The 20,811-nt window shown below is 35.2% G+C and overlaps 1 protein-coding gene across 1 annotated transcript in view; it reads left to right on the forward strand.

Moving 5' to 3' along the window:
- Positions 1-20,811, forward strand: part of Synj (synaptojanin) — a 384,587-nt gene that overhangs the window by 151,439 nt on the left and 212,337 nt on the right. Inside the window, exon 10 of the mRNA XM_090410710.1 lies at positions 2,121-2,273. Within this exon, the coding sequence (XP_090266836.1) occupies positions 2,121-2,273 (153 nt within the window). The remainder of the gene's footprint in view (positions 1-2,120; positions 2,274-20,811) is intronic.

Consider the following 20,811-nt stretch of genomic DNA (forward strand, 5'->3'; position numbering starts at 1 on the left):
GTTTCCATGGTCATTACTAGTGGTGCCACTTGATTTTTATACTAATCTTGCTTGTTTGTAGTCGATGATTGAACTGTTGTCTCCATTTTTGGTGTTTTTCTTCAAGTTGATTTCAAAGATGATGTCCTTGTTCTCTCTCTGGGTGAATGTTAGGTCAGATCAAGCACATATGCATGAGTGGGGGCAAGTATCTTGTAATTCTAATAAAATGGTAGTAAATATTATATATATTGATGAATTACTGATGTCTTTATTTAATATATATTTTTTCTTTAAAAATAGGCATATTTATTTGTTTGTTTTCATAATTCTATGTTTTTTGTATAAAACCTCTGCAAGAGCATTACAATTGACCTCACTATAGCAAAGACTTATAACAAACTTGCTCATCATAATTTACCAAAACACGAAGAAAAAAAAAATTATGGAGTCATGATGCTGTTCTAAAGGAAATTCACTATAACAAACTGTCCTCAATAACATAGTATTTCTATGGTGCCTACAAGACTTGCATACAATAGTTCCTCCCGTTATCTGCAGGGGATATGTTCCAAGATCCCCCCATGGATACCTGAAACCACAGATTAGTACTGCACCCTATATATATATATATATATATATGTTAAAGATACCAAGCAATTTTAAACCTGGTTTTACTCCATTTCCCAAGTAAGCAAACAGAACTAAAAGTCAAGTTTGCGCCTGCAATTGATGCAAGTCTAACTGATCCCACAGGTAGTGCAGGACCAGGGCAACTCGTGGCAAAGGTGGAACAAGCTCCGATCACTAATGGCCTTTAATACAAAACATCATACATCCCCTTCTTGGAGATGTGTTTAGGCATTAAGGGTAAATATTAAGATTAGTGATCGGAGCTTGTTCCACCTTTGCCACGAGTTGCCCTGGTCCTGTACTACCTGTGGGATCAGTTAGACTTGCATCAATTGCAGGCGCAAACTTGACTTTTAGTCTGTTTGCTTACTTGGGAAATGGAGTAAAACCAGGTTTAAAATTGCTTGGTATCTTTAACATATTTTATACCCAAGGTAAAAATACTTTCTATATATATATATATATATATATATATATAGGGTGCAGTTTTCCTATATTTTTTCCAATGTTTTTTCCTATACATACATACAAACCTATGATAAAGTTTAATTTATAAATTAGGCACAGTAAGAGATTAACAACAATAACTAATAATAAAATAGAAGAATTATAACAACAAACTGTAATAAACGTTATCTGAATGTGAATGGAATCGTAGCAACCTCAGCATATGATTTTTTTTTTTAATTATTTATTTTATGAAGTCGAGAACTTTCACCTTTTCACTTAAAAGGAAGCATTTTACAGCTTCTCTTTGGCATATTTGAATTGCCAGCATCACTACTCTTGCGCTTTGGGGCCATTATTAAGTAAAATAAGGGTTACTTCAACATAATCACTGCAATACTGTGGCAGTTGATCTCATAACTGAGAACTACACAGAACGGCATGCAATTTTAAACTTATGAATTGTTTGTTTATGCAATTTTCCATTTAATATTTTCAAAAAGTGACTAACAGGCAGGTAGCATATATGGTACAATGTGGATATGCTTGGACAAACAGGCGATTCATGTCCCAGACTGGACTGCGCAAGATTTACAACTTATAAATTGTTTATTACTAAATCCTCGGCATCCCTGAGTGCATGCTAAGGCAACTCGGGGATGCCGAGGATTGTATTATGTAAGCTCTCAAGTCAGCTTGCAAAACTTTCATAGTTTCTACAAATATTCGGCTTTGAAATAATGTTGGATCTAGTATCAGCTTTGTCTGTGTAATTATAAATTGTTTATTTCTGGAATTTTCCATTTAATATTTTCAGACGACGGGGTTGATCACAGATAACTGAAACTGTGGTTAATAATAAACCTGAGGATGGGGAGGAGGTACAGTACACTAATTTTTTTTTCTAGTTGATGGAATGGGTAGTTATAACTTAAATAGGTTATTAATCTTAATGCAGTTATTTAATTAGGTTATAAAAAATCTTAATGCAGTTATTTAATTAGGTTATAAAAGATTAATAATTTGATAACGACTTTTTATTTCCCCTACTCCCAATGCAGATACTCTTAGAGCAACTCTCTTGTCTTGGACTTCATGATAAGCCTCAAATGCGATCTCGATTTGAAGAAGTTTTTCGGCAAATGTGGATTCAGAATGGTGATCAAGTGAGCAAAATTTATGCTGGAACTGGAGCTTTAGAGGGAAAGTCTAAGGTTAATTATTTAACTATGCTTACATATAAAACTGCATTATTTCATATAAGTTACTGATTAAAAAAAATAACTAATTAAATTCCAATAACTTTTAATTAGTAGTGTTTGGGTACCTTGTGCCTGCTCCACAAAACATCATTTTGAATTAGTGAAAATCTTTATTTTACACCTGCAGATTCTGTTAATTGCATTTTTTTCATCAGGTTGACATTTCTCATGATAAAAGTTTAATGGAGTGAAACAGCACTAGGAAACAATTAAAAGTAGTATTTAATGCTTCCAATAATTTGTCTCAGTTAGAGGCATTATGAGGAAGTACAAAATAAGACTTGTAACACACGCACACACATACACACACAAAGGCAGCACAAAACTAATTACAACGCGTGGATGAAAGACTAGAGTCCTGAACTAGGTGGGGGGGGGCACCCTCTATCGACACCTGTTGGTGGCCTAGGATGTAAACTGAGATCTCGAAGTCTTAGTGTTTCTGATATTTTCAGAAATTTTATGCAGCCATATTTATTTAAATTAGGCTGATTTTCAAGAGCAGCAGCAGTGTCTAAAAATAATCTTTCTCTTCTGAATTTACTGTGATGGATCGCACAGCTCTCAACAGACTAATTCTCCCAGGCCTAATTCTCGTGTCTTATAACTGCCATCCCAAGCATAGCCTAGCAGCCTACATCCAGCCCAGACTCAAGGACATAATCCAATGTGTGCCAGAAACAGAATATCCCATAGCCATTAAAATTCAAAATAAAACAATCTACATCTCAAACCTCCATTGCATTCCTGGCCTGACCAGATAGACTGGTCGCCACCTTGCCCTGCTATCTATGTTGGCGACTTCAATTCTTATCACACCATGTGGGGCTATTCCTCTAACAACCAAGATGTGATGATCTTGTTAACTGGATGGATACATATAAAACCTCTACTTGATCTATGATGTCAAGGACTTTAGGAAAACGTTAGCTCCTAGCCTCGGTTCTCATTTGCTGTTATGTAGTACTTGCGTGCACTTGTCTTTGTATTAAGTTCCCAAGAAGATGGCAACGTGACGTTTGCTGAAATATCGGAAAGTATATATTAAAGTTTATTTAATTCATATTTCTAGTATACGCTGTCAATTCCTTAATTATTAGTTATCATGTTTAACCAGCGTATAAGTTTCTCTATAAGAATAACTTATAAAAGTTATTCTTATAGAGAATAAGAATAACTTATAAAAGGTACATCACCAACCTGTCCAACAAAATTAAAACGAAAAATATCACTTCAAGGCTTGCTGGAACATCCTGAGGTTGTGGAGCAGAAGTTCTAAGGTCATCAGCACCAGCCCTGCATTCTCTACAGAGAATTCTTGTGCACTATCTAGGAAAGAAGTTCACACACACATCATAGATATCTGGCTAAACTCTACCATGTGCACAATTAGTGGAACACTGAGAACCACCCCTCTCCCTTGGTTGCCTGTCCTGTCCAAAATTGATCCACCAAATATATGGAAAAAAACAAGCCTCAATTAAAGAATTTAATAAAGTAATGAGCATTGCATTCTTGCCCCTGCGCTGGATTCTCAAAAATCCACCTAGTCTCCACCTAAAATTAAGAAACTTTTCTGGTCCATGGATGAACTCTCTTCAGCTGCCTTACCATCAACATCTGACACATGGAGAGAATATCCAACAGTCTCCCAACAAATGGCTTCCTGGTTGAAGATCCTTGTTCTCCACAGCCTAGTTTTGCTCTTTCGTCTAAGTTTCTTCTGGAATAATCAGCATCCGAACCAACCAGGTCAGATGTGGCTACCTACCGCACAAATGTAAACTGTCAGACCACTCTCATTGTGACTTTTCTTCCCATGACTCAGACAATCACTCATATTTTGAACGACTGCCCAAGGTGCCAATTTCATGGTAATCTCCAAGACATTCACTAGGTGACGGATGAAGCCCTGGATTGATCAGGCTAGACAGTAACCTATAGCTGCATTGTATTCTTTTTGCCTGTGTGTGTGTGTGTGTGTGTGTGTGTGTGTGTGTGTGTGTGTGTGTGTTACAAGTCTCATTTTGTACCCCCTGACGATGTCTCTGTAACTGAGACAAAATATTGGAAGTGAAATACTCGTTTAAGCATTTTCTAGTGCTGTTTCACTCCATTGAACTTTTATCACGAGTTTTTCCCATTTTTCCCAGCACTTAAGCTTTACACACAAGTAACATTTCACACAAGAATTTCTGAGAGAAGAAATAGAATCTTATTGAATTGTTACTGTTGATAATATCTACAGTATAAGTAATATAAGTTGATAATACTAATTTATGAAACAAAAGTATATAGCAGGTTTGAAATAAAAATCGATTGCCACTTAGTTTAGAGCAGCATAAACATCAGTGATTGTACCTATTTCTATTTTTAATAAAAAAGAAAATGGGTTTAGTTTTTGAAATAGTGATTGTTTCTATTTTTAATAAAAAAAAAGCAAATGGGTACAGTTTTGAAATAGAAGAACCAAAATTGAATCTACTTTCAGAATTGAACTGTAGAGACTTAAATTTACAAATATGAACAAGAAGCAAACCTAGAACCAAATATAAAGAAAACATTGATTGACTTAGCCAGGGAAGCATACAATCAAATTGTCTGCAAAGATAGAAATATGAGAACTTCACAGAAAATAAAAAGTCATGGAAATGGTCCATGAAAAGAAATCATAATCATTGCAGGATTCAAACCCACTGTCTTTTGCTGGAGAGTGGATATGCTAACCTTAGTCAACCAAGCCAACACAATTTCATATTTGATATTATATTATTTCCATAAAAAAATAAATCAAAATTTATCTTTGTTTCAACTTTTGTTTTGACACATATTCATATCGTGAATCATCTATGCAGAAAGATGTAAACGACAAAATTTGGTTTCCCTCCTCTGTTTGTTAGGCTCGTTTTTCTGCCATGGCCAAGTAACTTGTCATCTTAGTAACTTAATTACTGCTTGTGATAGTATAGTTAATCATACCTATCTTCATTGTCTGTTGTGTGTGTTCTTCTTGGCAACCTCTGTATGAGATTGGCTAACTCATCTTCTGTTGAAAAACCCTGATAACAAGAAAAAAATTGAGGGGAGAGTAGGATAAGTCAAGGTAAAACAACATGTGTAATAGCATACGGCATCTTGACTATCACAATTTTTAATACTCACTGCCAGGGCCGGCGGAAGCAGGCATGTGGGCGTCTCCGTCGGGAAACGGTTCATAAGTTCATTTTTAAGAAACAAAATTTTTATCATAAAAACAAAAAATTCTTACAGTGATCAATATTAAAATAAATAAGGCCAGATACACCGAATTAAAAATTTTAAAAAAATTGTATATCGCCACCTCTTTCATCACCTGGCTGTTTACAATTTTGCAGCGAGAGCAGGTTAAATGCTTGCCTGCAGAATGTTGTGTTTACTGCAGTCTATCTAAAGTGAAAACTTTGTACACCGTGCACATCATCCAGTTTATGCGCAGAAACGAATTTTCGTACAAAACATTTGTTGCTAGTTAACCAGTCATATGGTACGCATCTCAGTAGGCTACTGACAGTAGCACAGTGTGGACTATTATTTCGTCTCTTTGTCATGTTATGTAATATGGTACTCATCTCAGTAGGCTACTGACAGTAGCGCAGTGCAGACTATTATTTTGTCTCTGTGTCGTGTTATGTAATATGGTACTCATCTCAGTAGGCTACTGACAGTAGCGCAGTGCAGACTATTATTTCGTCTCTGTGTCGTGTGTTGTGTAATAATTTCTTGTGGGTATAAAATAGAAATGGAATCAAAAATTAAAAATAAGTTATCCGGTGCACAAAATCGTAAGCGTCATGCTGTGAACGAAGCAGATATTAAGAAACAAACTGGGGTTCTTAATAAATTTGTTAAAATATTAAAATATTCAATCAGATTGTAACCAACTCGATACATCAGAAATCAGAGTTTGAGGACCGTGCACATCATCCAGTTTGCATGAAAGTACTATTGCAACTATTGAACAAGATAAGACGCATGATTTAAATGAAAAACAGTTAGGAGAAGATTTAGTTGTAGTTGACCACAAAACTAACACATTGTTAGTCTCTGTAAATTTAGAAGATCCAGGTGAATGGGGAAATATTGATGAAAAATTACGAGTTGTTTTAATTGAAATGGGGCCTGTTCAAAAGAAAAATATAATATATCCCAGAGATACATATGGTCGTAAATTTGACGACACGTATTATAATAAAAAAATGGAAAACGGGGAGCTCGTGCCAAGAACATGGCTCATTTATTTCGAAACTTTAAATTCTGTTTTTTGCTTTTTTTGCAAACTTTTTGCACCTACTGAATCAAGTAGTCTTGTAGAAGGTTATAACGATTGGAGAAATGTAAGTACAACTTTGTATAGACATGAGACTAGTTTAACTCACATGAAAAATTTCTTAAAATGGAAGGAACTTGATAAAAATTTAAAAAACAAAATTACTGTTGTTTGCCAGACTCAAAGCATGTATGAAATGGAAAAGAAACATTGGATGAGTGTTTTAGAATGCTTGATTGAAATTATAAAATTCCTTGGTAGCCAAAATTTAGCTTTTCGTGGATCATCTGGTAAATTATATGAAAGGAATAACGGCAATATTTTAAAATTAGTCGAACTGTTTGCGAATTTTGATTCTGTTATGGAAAATCATGTTGAAAGGGCCCTACAACGAAACAATAGAGTACACTATTTCAGTATAGACAGTCAAAATGAAATATTGGAAACTTTAAGTAATGCAATCAGGGATACAATTTTATTATCAAATCGAAAATCAAATATTATTCCATAATTTTAGACTGCACGTTTGATGCAAGTAAAACAGAACAAATGACCATTATTATTCACTTTGTTTTCTGTGACAATGGAATTGTCATGATCAGAGAAAACCTTTTAGGTTTTGCAGATATATCATATTCCACAGGACCTAGTTTATGCACAACAATAATGGAACAACTGGAAAAATGGAACATTCCCATTGAAGACATACGAGTTCAAGGGTAAGGCAATAGAGAAAATATTAAAGGAAAGAATATGGGCTCCACAATTTGCTTTCGAACAAAAATCCTCAAGCTTTTTACGTGCCATGTGCTGCTCATACTCTAAATTTAAATCATTAACGATGCAGCCAAAGTGAATGCAGATACAATTAGTTTCTTTGCAATTATTCAAGAAATATACAATTTCTTTTCATTCTCTTACAAATGTTGGGCAATCCTTTTAAAGTTCGTAAAAAATTTAACATTGAAACAGCCATCAGAAACGCGATGGGAAAGTAAAATTAATGCAATCCGCCCTCTACGATATCAGTCAGGAGAAATTTATGATGCACTTTTTGAAATTATAAATAACGAAAATTTTAATAAAGAAACTCAGCATGAAGCACAAACATTATGTGCTAAAATAAAGGACAATAAATTTATTTTCTCTCTTATAATTTGATTTACTTAACAGAATAAACCCTGTGAGTGTTACACCTGATATCTTAGGAATATAGTATTCTTAGCCATCATGGTGTAACATGAAGAATAAATATCATAAATTAAAACCCCTGCATAAAAAAATGAATTATTTAATGGAAAATTTCTTGCATCCAGTAAAATGTATAAAACGTAAGGGTTGTTGTTAAAGTAGCTGATAAAGGAAGGAATGTATTAATATTGTAATATGACTTAAAATAAGGAATTCTAACTAAATAAGTAGCTAACAGAGGAAAGTATAGATTAATATTGTAATACGATTAAAAATGAGAGAGTTAAGTAAATAAGTAGAAATGGGTGAGTCATAAAATACGTTATGTGAGAGATTAAGTTATTAAGTACAATTCATAGAAAAATTTTGAAAGGGGATTAAGTCAGGCTAGCACAAGAAACAAGAAAAGCAAAGCTATTGCTTAGGGCCGATCCCCGGATTGAAACATTGAGAACGGGCTTGCCGATCAAATGACGTTTGGCGAGAAAACGCCACCCTAATTGGTCGATGATAAAAAAACAAGTAGAAGGAGGAGAAAGGAAGTAAGAAAAGGTGCCGTTAGGGTAGCAGCTATAAAAGGGTTGGTAACCCCCAGAGAGAACACCCTTTTTGGATAGTTGCTTTTGGCCTTGGAGTTTGGTTTTGGTTCCGGTGGAGTTCACTGGGTTTTCCTGAGTGGCGACAGGGTTGATATCTCCTCGTCACAACACGGAAACGAAAGTGAGCGGGATTTTGATTCCCATTTTCCCGAGTAGGAAGCAAAGGAAAAATTGCCATAGAGTCCTAGAAAAGGAGGGATCTTCTTCGCTTCGACGCAAGTGATAACTACGCAAAGCAGAAAGCTGTAAAGAGATCGATGTCTTCGTTGCTGATAGTAGAGCAAATGTATGTGTGCTAAAGTATTCCAGAGTTACAAGAAGTTACACCAGAGGTTCGTTTGGAAAAGAATAAAGGCCCATACGAAAAGCTCAAGAAAGGTACTGTAAATCATAACCTATGTTAGCTAGAAATTTGTCTGTGGAAAGTATCGTGATTCCAATACAGAACTGTTTTGAAGTTATACTAGGACTCTAGTATATGATAGAATGTGTTATGTGTAGATTGACTAGTGTTAAAGATTTGTGAATGGTTAAGAGTCCTAAGGTATTTTTGCATGTCTATTATATTGCACAAGATATTTAAATGACATAATTGTGTGTTAGTGCAATTAACGGTATAACGGAATAGTGTGAATTAAGTAATTACGTATCCTAAGAATTGAATGCCTAATGTAATGTATAAAATAATTGAAATGTCACAAGTATGTGTTAGCAGTGAATGATTTGTTAATCTACTTCAGTATGAATAATCAGATAGTGTGAATTGATCTAATTTGTTCACATCAGGTGAATTTATGAATTAATGTGTATGGCAGCATAATCACAAATAGCCATATTGTTTGTAATAATTTAATGTTAGTCTTTAAGTATTTTAGTTTAGTATTTGAATTGTACCATGTTTAGAAACTTAATAAACCCTTTGTTCAATGATAAAAGAGTTGTCTGATGTTGCTAATCCAATGCACCGCTTAAAATCATCGTACCTAATCACGCGGGAAATTTAATGTTGAGGAAAGAGATTAAGAGTCACGACTGCAATAATATTTAAATACTAAGAGATATATTCGAGATTGACTTTCTCCTTATTTATGACAACATAAATGGTGCAGTTGATAACCACTTGGAAATATTGTACTTAGTCATGCGGAAAATTTAAGTTGAGAATCGAGTTAAGTGTCACGACTGCAATAGTTACACTTTCAGATATATTTGAGTTCTTTCTCCTTGTTTATGTATGTAATATCCTAAACTAAATATCCCAAAAGGCACAGTATAAATACAAATATTAGGGGTACTACGGGGAGCAATAACTTAGATATTGGTATAAGTTTTGGTAAAATCTCGGGCATAGAAGTTAGAAGAATATAGATAAAAGGAATTTGTAAGATTAGAGTAGAAATCGTAAATTGGGACACAACATGAATAAAATGCTTCATGACAAAAATATGAACATTATACTTGCCTTAGAATCTATCGAAAACATAAAAATATTCTTACAAGAGTATATTCAGATTTATTTATTTATTTTTTGTATGGATAAAAATACAAGAAATTAATGAGCAGAACTGTTTAGATTAATAGTTCATCTAACCAGTTGCTAGCACTATTTGGGAGTAAGTGCAAGTTCCTGAGACCTCCATGGAAGGAATATGAAGGGCAGTCATCAGCACCACATATGCAAAAAGATGACTAAAATTCCTCACACATGTAGTAATAGGGCATAGCAGCCTTGTCCAGTCCTAAATCTATTTAGCTTCCTCCAGAAGTGTCGAGGTAGATTAAATCTAGAGGTTTGACAATTTGATCTGCAGTCAGTATTTGTTTGTAGTTCATTCCAGATTCTTCTGGAATGACTTGCCATACATTGAGATATCTTGATGTATGGGAAGGTTGATTTTATTTCTTTCATAGTAGCTTGTTCTCTTCTGAAGCAAAGAACAGGTGTTATCCCCTGATAAGTTGGAACATAAAATATTTCATCTTATCATTGTATAACAGAGCGAACACACAATAAGAAACATTATACCATGCTTGCCTCTGAGTATTAAAATAATGCATTGTAAATATATCCAATATTTCATACTATGAGAAAACAGATAAGTATGCATTTTGTACCACTCACAAATTAGTTAAATAATAATGGAAGTGTAGACCTGTAGCAAAGTTTAATAGAGCATTGTGTACTAAGAAATATAGAATGTTAGCACAAGTTCAAGATGGGGGAGTGAAGTCCAAAGGTCACGGAGCAGCAATGCGAAGGAGCGGTTCGCCCCAAGCAATCGCGTGCCGTCAGCGCACGTGGGATATAGCAGAAAAAGCTGGACGCCGTGACGTGAGTGCATTGGGTGGACATTGCTGAATGCGAGAATTGCCGAGAAAGAAAGGTGAGAATATAAGGGTCTAGCACCCTTGAAAAAAGCTTTTTGTTCCTGGATCTCCTGGTGCTCGTCTCGCGGTGTCGTGAGCAGGTGGAGGGCGACAGCGCCTCCACTCTGGAGAGTTTCAATAGAGGCAGCGGCAGAACTAGACATAGTATCTCCACGGAAGGAATAAGCCTGGCCGTCCATAGAAAGCTAGATTGGAGCACATGGACATTTTGTCTAAGGAGAGACAGATTCTGGTAGACCTTTTGACGTGACGCAGAACCAAGGATAGATAAGTAGACTTTATTTGTATTTTGCTGATTGTGAATGAAAGATTTGTGCCATGTTCTAAATACAGAAGAAAGAACATTAATGATATTAATTAGGACTGAACTGCAGTGATCTAGAGATGGTTACATAAAAATCTTATTGTCTCCTATTGTGATAGAGTTACATAATATGTTCTAGGAGGTTAAGAATATGTTTAAAGTAAGAAATTGCTTTCAATGAAGGGATTGTAAAAGATATAAATGTTATCTTGTGTGGTTTGATTGAACTACTAAAGAGATTAGAGAGTTATTGTGATAATCATGCATGATTAAGGTATTTAAGGGTAAAAAAATAAGAAATCTTGCTTCAGAGATTTACAGTTTAATCAGTTTGAGTATACTTATATTATTGTAATGTTCTAATTCTATCCTGACTGTCAGGAACTACCTTAAGGTGGGAATTAAGCTTATTGTATTGTATGTACATATTTACGATATCTAATTTATGAAACCTTGTTTTTGTACCCAACTAAGACTATTTGTGATTTCTGGAATCCAGTGCACCGTTTATAAAAAAGTACTACGAACCTAGGTGGGAGACTAGAATAAGAATAGCTTTTGGCCACGTGACAATTAAGCGAAATTACAAGGTATCACTTAAGTACTGTCTTGGGATCACCTCTTGATTAATAATATTGTTTAATCTAAAAGCGCTAAGTGGCGCAGCGAAATATAAATTTCTTAGTGTTTTACGAGGGGTTGATCTCAGACAATCTGATACTCTGCTATTGCCTCGATCTCGAGGCAATTCCTTTGTCCCCCAGAGGTACCACGTGATACCTGAATGAGAGTTTAATGGGGGTTTGACCCAAAGACTAAAGAATAGATATATGAGTAGAAAGTAAGACACAACACAGGCAACTATGGGAGATCAGTAGACTTTAAAGTACCAGTAATTCTCATTGTTATTTTGAACTGTTTGTCCACAAGAGTTGTTTGTTGACTTCAGCTCCAAATTGACAGCACTCTGCCACTAGGAAGACCAGAGCATTAGCTGCTTTTCTAAGAGCAGAAGACACCCCCCCCCCCCCATGTTGTTCCTGTGAGCTTGTTTATGATGTTGTTCCTGGCAGATATCTTTAACTTAATTTTTTCTAAATGTTGGCAGTTTGTGAGGCTGCAATCAGGTTGGACACCAAGGTAATGATGGTTAGGTTGGGGATAGACTCCAGATTTCAAAGTATTTTGCACTGAGGCAGATCTTTGAAATCAACTGGATAAACATGGATAAACATTCGATAAACATGTATATAACACAAGGGATGTTACTTGTGTTATAGGTTGAATAGAGCTGTGGCAATGGCAAATCCTTGTGGCAGTTCATCCTGTAGGATAAATGTTCTGTTTTTTTGTGAATTCGGATGAATCTTTATTTCCTATTGGAGAGTATTTGTTTCAATAGTTTTGTTATTTTGACTGTTTTATATAGTAAACCCTTTTGGTATCTAGCTTCTGTGTGGGCTGTAAGGGCCAGGACCTGGTCACAACAGCTTCTGGCAGGTCTAAACCCAGCCCGTTCATTGGGTGAAATGGCTTCTGTTTTTGGTAAAATCCTAGAAAGGGTAATCCTTTAAAAAGTTTGTAAGGCATACAGAGCAGTGCTATAGGATTGTAGTTGTTAGGGCTATCAGTTGGGATGTTGGGTTTTGGTAAGGCTATTATCTTTGACTCATGCCAAAGTTTCAGGACTGTTCATTTGTCATTGAGGAGAATTAATTAAATGCCAGGTTTTTGTTTCTAGGCCAAGGTGAGTAAAAAAATTCTGGAAGGATGCCATCAATTTCATTTAGTTACTGGATTGGAGTTTGCTGTCAATGTTAGAACATGGGAAAACTTTTTTCTAAAGAAAATAGATCTCTTTTTTGTAGTACCTGGTAATTTTGAGTTTAGCATTTCGTGCTAAAAGTTTTACATTACAGTTTGGATTTACTTTTTCTTTAGTTCTCTTTGGAGTGCTGGTGTGCTTCCAGTTGATGAAGTGGCAACCAAGTCTTGAATCTGGTAAAGTTGAGGTGTTGTTCATTTCTTCATGACAACAATCTCTTCTACAATTACCACCAAGGATGTCAAAAGGGCAGAAGCAGTGTCTGAATGATTATGTTGCTCATATTCTGCCAGAAGAATACTACTTTCATTTGACCAGCATGATGTGTAGGTCATTCGAAATCCTCTGGGGATGTCTTTTGCAGATGCTGGTGAGGGGTTAAGTGAATATTTCATAATTATCAACTGTAGGTTAATTATGTTACTGCTGATTTCACTGCATTCAGTGAATTAATTTTGGCTAGTTTTCTTTTCTGAGAAATTGGGGTACTGGGAAGTTTAATCTTGGGAATTATAAATCCTGTACTAATTAACCAGTCTGTACTGGCTGTGGGGAAAATGAGGTAGTACATGATGGAAGTGATGACATGAGAGGAGTTCCTTCCATATCATTTGGGGTAAAGCAGAGGTCAAGAATTGTTTCTGATTCCCATCTTCCAGATTGGAAGATTCCAGGTTGTTTGCTGTCTTTGAGGTTGTTTAACTTCCAGTCTGTCAGTTACATTACAGGCATGGATTGTCATCATTATCGTAACCCCATAATATGCTGTGAAAGTTGAAATCCCCAGAGATGATGCCAGGATGGACTGGCTGAGGAAGTGCAAGGATTGGATTGGTCAGTTGAGTACTATTTTCTTGTTAGGTGTGTGGTGAGTTTCTTGTAGAGCAACAGTGTCTACTTTATGCCTGCTAAGGATATTATTTAGTACCTCTGATTTTGATCTAGTAAATCCCTCGATGTTCAGCTGGAGGAGAGTCAGGCAATTCCTGATGTTTGGTTGTTTTTCTGAATTTTAAGGTGGCCAAAATGATTTTGAGACCAGTTGACTTTTCGGACATAGCCTTTTGCCTAAGTGTAGTTGTGGACCTTGTCAATTCAGGCAATGTTTGAGCCAGTGTCTGCTTTGATGGTATGTTCTCATTTCTTGTAGTGTCCAGGATATCGTTGTTGGCATTTTGACCCTTAGGTTAGGTATTAGTCAGGAGTCGCTACTTTTCAGCTAATATTCACCTGCTAATGAGGGTTTAATGGTTTTGAATATCTCATCTGTCACAAAGACAATTTTTAGATACAATATAAGAACATACGACCACAAGAAATACATCCTCCACCATGACTATGGGTCAGGTCTAGCAGACTGCCCTGAGACCTTGTACAGAATTTAATAATAATAAAAAAAACTACTATGCTTTACTGCAGCAAATACAAACTTGAAAGATTTTTTTTTTGGAATCAGCAGATTTAAAAAAGAACCTAATGTAAACAAATGTGGTTATGTTAATTCCCAAGATTTGAGACACAATCATTCTATGCCCTCTGGCCAAGGCCACTTATCATGGTGCATTCATAAATGGCAGCCCTTTTAAATCTAAGTTTCTAGTCTAACCTCATCCACTTATTGTTTGTGATTTTGTGTGTAACAGGTTTTGTATCATATTCCAGAAGATGTCTCCATAACAGACAAAGAATATTTGAAATATTTGTGCTGTTTAGTTTTCCATTAAACCTAACTGAGAGAACAGACAGTATTGGTAACATTGTGCCTCTGGTGGCATTAAACAGCACTAAACCAAAGATGAACTAAAAATAAAACAGTAGATCATAGACTAGACCACAGGTATGAACTTCATAATAAAAAATATTAAGGGAATGAACTGGCATTTCCAAATGAAGATATCAGAATGTGACTTGACATTGAGCAGAGCTAATTTGAGTGATTTCAGTTAATCTGAAATGTAATATTTGGAATTGATTTGGATTAATTCATTTCAAATTCCAGATTAATATGGAATTAGACAGGATTCCAAATTCCAGATTAATTTGGAATTAGATAGGATGCCATGAATACTTAAATTCAATTATGTAATCCTAACATGGTATCCTGTATACTCACTGAGGGTACATATCAGAAATTTGGGATTTACAAAAGTTTCATTAACTGAATATCTAAAGGAATTGATTCAGTCTCAATTTGAAGTATTTTTGCAAAATGTAAATTTGCTGTATCTCTTGTTTTAGTATTTTAATACAAGATACTGCATCCGACTACAGATGCGAAAACCTTGGCAGGCACAATGCCAAGAAGAGTCGATTTATGTTGAAGGGGAGAAAGGAATAAGGTGATGCACAGATTTGTCACCAACGTGAAATCATGCACTTCATATGTAAAATTTTCAAAGTATTGTACAAGCAAAATAGTTACCACTTTAGAAACTAGAATTTTCATAAAAGAAATGCTAATTTTCTAATGTGTAATAATAAACACTCATCATTGATTACCCTATTATCAGAATGGATTGGCCTTCTGCCATGCGCAGTTGTCAAGGGATCTCGCATCTGTAGTCAGAAAGTATGTACACATCAAATGTAATTTGATAACTAAGACTAAATTTTTCTAGACAATTACTAGTGCATTTTAACATGGGTTTGTCCATACCTATAAATGAAAACCAAAATTTCATATTATACACACATGCACACTCATATAAATACCGTATATACACTGGTGTCCAAATCTAAGGACGAACACTACATTTTTACCCGTGTATGAAAACATTTTCATGACTACAGCCAGATGTCGACATTAATTTATTACCAGCATACTAATAAATTATATTACACAAATGTGTATTATAAATTTCATACGAATTAAATTGCAATATGTTTTTGGCAAAAATTGCAAATTTCCACATTGCATATTCCACACTGAAAACTATGTGGAGAGACTTTTCACTATGTAATATGTCCACCCGCAACTGTGATGCAGCTCTGACAACACTGTACCATGCTTAGCACCAAGTGATCCTACTTCAGAGCAAAGATAAGGCCCTGTTTAATTGAATTATTCCAGTTTTGTGACCACATGTTTATTAAAAAAAACAACTATTTTTTAAAACTAAACAAGCACTAAGTTTCATTAATCGTCAGACTAACATCTTCAGTGGTAAAGAGAACTAAAAGTTAAAAGTACAAACTATAAGAAATTACGAAAATTAGTTCATTTGTTGGTATTATGAAATCAAGAAAGTTCGTTAAAAAACCAAATAGCAGATCTATACAACCATTAATGCATGTTAGCTGGAAACAATGCTATTTGATGTCGTGTTCTATGGTTCACTTTCTCTCTTCTGAGCACTGAACTGGGTAAATTTTTAATAAACACTGACCGAACTTGATTTAAAATCAAACCCTGATTTTTGTTGCATTGAGTAGGAATTTTAATCATATTTGCTGCCTCTTTGAATTTTCTTGTGAAACAGTTTTTATCAATGTAGGACATGTTTGTTCTGTCCCAGAGTACATCATGACCAGTAGAAGCTGTGCGAAATGCCAAGCCACACTTATGTTCTCTCCCTCTTTTTTTTTTGGTACATCCTTTTGATGTTCACTCGTGGATTTCTCCCGATCTCCCCATCTGGCCTACATAGTAGATGCCACAGGAACAGTGAATATTATAAACCCCTGGTTTTTTCATTGGATGATGTGGGGGTTTCGGAGGATGAAGAGATTTTGATATTTTTTTCAAGTGGCAGGAAAGTCACTTTTTTATACTTGTAGAGAATTTTGGTTAATTTATCTGTTACATTCCTGATATAAGGAAGGGTAACTGTGTTCTTGAAGTCTTGTTTATTTAAGTTTCTTATATGTAGGTGCTGTAATTGAGAATTTTCTTAATTGTCTTAGTTTTGAAACCATTCAGTTGTAGGATCTGTGTTGAGTATTGTATTTCTTCTTTCTGCTTTTCTTCTGTACTGGGGATGCTGTATGCTTTATCCCTTAAGGTTTTTATTAGGCCTATTTTTTGCTTGGGGTGGTGGTGTGCGGTACCATGAAGGAATCTTCCTGTGTTTGTTAGTTTTCTATAAATAGAGAATGATAATCTGTTTTTTCTTTTATTTATTTCTATAAGGATGTCTAGGAAAGGAAGTTTTTTATTTTCTTCTAGTTCCAGAGTAAATTTTATGTTATGATGTAAGTTATTAAGATAGTCTTTAGTCAGTTCTAGTGCTGTTCCTGGCCAAATGATGAAGATATCGTCCACATAGCAGAGCCAAATTTTTGGTTTGATGTGCTAATTTTGTAGAGATTATTTTCAAAATTTTCCATATAGAGGTTTGCTTGAGCTGGTGAGAAGGATGAACCCATTGATATTCCTTCTTTTTGTTCCCAGAGTTTGTCTTGGTAAAGGAAGAGCATGTTTTTTATGCAATGTTTGTAGAGCTGTACAATGTCTGGTGGGAAAAGATTTTCTAGGATGTTTACTGTTTCATTTCTTGGAATCTTTGTGTAAAGGCTGACAACATCTAAACTTGCTAATATGTCTGAAAGATCTATGTGTTATGTATGTCTTTTACATTCTCTAAGAATTCTGTACTGTTCTTAATGAATAATGGTGTTTTCCTATATGTAGTAAAATCAAGTTTGTAATGTGCTTTGCCAGATTTGAGGTAGGAGAGTTCCTTCCGAATAATTCGATTGAACTTCTCAACCACAGAAACCTCCGCATGATTATAGAAACTCACGACGAGTTTAATTGGTCTAAAGTTTCACAATTTGAGAAATTACACATTAAAAAGCAGAACTTTATCAACCATTTGATATTTTTAATACGTTGCAGAGACAATGAAATTGTTCCCAAGTTCATAAAAATCAAACGTGCATTCAAATCCAATAAGGCCAACAGAATATACAAAAGAACGGAATTAGCTATATTGAGAGAAAGAATTGCAGCTACTAGAGCAGAATTGTCCAAGATTAACCAGGATACATGTAATAAACATAACGAACTTTCCACATCACTGCCATCCGAACAATGGAATAACATAGACACTATCACATTCAATAAAACTATAATGGTGTCCGAAAAGAAAAGAACCCAGCCTAATTAAAAAATTCAGTTCCCTTCTATAAGAAAAAGAAAAGCTAAGGAAACATCTAGATCACTCCAAAGTAGTACTTAACCCTCTCCTCAAGAGTTCTAACGAGAGATGAAACAAATCTTCTTACAAAAGACTTTAATTTCGCTGTAACGCCACAAGTCCCGAAAATTTATATCATAGCCCAAATTGAAAATGGAATAAGAAATGTACCAGGAGACAGAGCAGGTCTGATCTGCATTCAAAGCACAGCAATTACTATTAAATTGCATATTACCACTGAAAAACAGAATTCTCAGCCCTTAATAAACTCAAATCAGACAAAAACATAGTCATAATAAAACCAGACAAAGGCAATGCAACAGTGAATTTAAACTCAGAAGATTATTACGAAAAATGAAAAGCTTTCTTGAAGATTCCAACACATACCCAGCATTAGACAGAGACCCCCACTTGGCGAACTCTCAAAAAAACCAATGAACTTATCAAGAATATACCAAATTGGTCAAATTTACAATCAAAACACCCACTAGTTCCTAGAATATGTGAAGTTCCCAAAATTCATAAACAAGATATACCACTTAGACCGATAGTAGATGGAAGGGACTCCCAACCTGAAATCTGGCAAAGCACCTTACAAACTTGATTTTACCACATATAGGAGAAACACCATCGTTCATTAAGAATATCATAGACTTCATAGAGAAAGTAAACGATATACACATAGATCTTGCAGACATATTAGCGAGTTTAGATGTGGTCAGCCTTTTCACAAAGATTCCAAGAAATGAAACAGTAAACATCCTAGAAAATCTCTTCCCACCAGACATTGTACAGCTCTATGAACATTGCATAAAAAACACGTTCTTCCTTTACCAAAACAAACTCTGGGAACAAAAAGGACTAGCAATGGGTTCACCCCCTCTCACCAGCTCTAGCAAACCTCTATATGGAAAATTTTGAAAATAATGCTCTTCAAAACTGGCACATCAAACCAAAAATATGGCTCTGCTATGTGGACAATATCTTCATCATTTGGCCAGGAACAACACTAGAACTGACTGCATTTAAAGACTATCTTAATAACTTACATCCTAACATAAAATTTACTCTGGAACTAGAAGAAAAGAAAAAACAGATTATCGTTCTCCATTTATAGAAAACCAACAAACACAGGAAGATTCCTTCATGCTACCTCACACCACCAGCCCAAGCAAAAAATAGCCTAATAAAAACCTTAAGGGTTTTTATTAGTATTTCTGTACTGGAGATGCTATATGCATCTCCAGTACAGAAGAAAAGCAGAAAGAAGAAATACAATACTTAACACAGATCCTACAACTGAATGGTTTCAAAACTAAGACAATTAAGAAAATTCACAATACAGCACCTACATACAAGAAACTTAAATAAACAAGACTTCAAGAACACAGTCATCCTTCCTTATATCAAGAATGTATCAAGAAAAAATATCAAAATCTCTTCATTCTCCGAAATCTCCACATCACCCAATGAAAAAACCAGGGGTTTATAATATTCACTGTTCCTGTGGCATCTGCTACGTAGGCCAGATGGGGAGATCGGGAGAAATCCACATGAGTGAACTTCAAAAGGATGTACCAAAAAAAAAAAAAAAAGAGGGAGAGAACATAAGTGTGGCTTGGCATTTCACACAGCTTCTACTGGTCATGATGTACTCTGGGACAGAACAAACATGTCCTACATTGATAAAAACTGTTTCACAAGAAAATTCAAAGAGGCAGCAAATATGATTAAAATTCCTACTCAATGCAACAAAAATCAGGGTTTGATTTTAAATCAAGTTTGGTCAGCGTTTATTTAAAATTTACCCAGTTCAGACCTCGGACAGAGTGAAAGTGAACCACAGAACGCGACATCAAATAGCATTGTTTCCAGCTAACACGCATTAATGGTTGTATAGGTCTGCTATTCTGTTTTTTAACGAACTTTCTTGATTTCATAATTCCAACAAATGAACTAATTTTCGTAATTTCTTGTAGTTTGTACTTTAAATTTTTAGTTCTCTTTACCCCCGAAGATGTTAGTCTGATGACAAAGAAACTTGTCGAGTTTGTTTTTTAGTACTTGTTTAGTTTAAAAAACAGTTTTTTTTTTTTGTAATAAACATGTGGTCACAAGACCGGAATAATTCGATTGAACTTCTCAACCACAGAAACCTTCGCATGATTAAGGCCTTGTTTGATTTCTGGAGGGAAATTTCGAGCAGCAATAAGTCTCTATTGCATTCCAAACATGTTCTTGAAGTTGAGATCAGGGAAGCGTGTTGGCCAGTTGATTTGATTAATATCTCAGTCTCCAGAAGTATCTCCACTGCTTGTGTAGCATTGTGATCCATAAAAATGAATTCTTTGCCTACAGCGCCACAGAACAATCAAATGACATTGAAGAACTTTGTTGCAATGTCGTTAACTGGTCATAGTCCCCTTTTTCTAGAATTTGTAGCTTGGTTTATCCATTAAGCATAATGCCTTCCCATACCATGACTCCAGCACTGCTGTACCTATCCCTTTTAAGAACATTCTTGCAATGGTAAGCAGTACCACTTTCACGCCAGATCAAGTGTCGTCTAGAATTAGAGGAAAGACTAAAACGACTCGTATATAAAGAGTATATCAGCCCATTGATGTCTTGTCCAAATTTTATGTATACAACATCACTGAAAACATGCTCTACAATAAGCTGTGGATAAAGGAATGCAGACTGCAGGCTCTCGGGAGTATGGCCCTACTTGTCATAGAC

The sequence above is a fragment of the Typopeltis vanoorti genome, chromosome 20, assembly GCF_054136105.1.
Source record: "Typopeltis vanoorti isolate ZY-2024b chromosome 20, IOZ_Tvanoo_1.0, whole genome shotgun sequence".
Classification (NCBI taxonomy): Eukaryota; Metazoa; Arthropoda; class Arachnida; order Uropygi; family Thelyphonidae; genus Typopeltis; species Typopeltis vanoorti.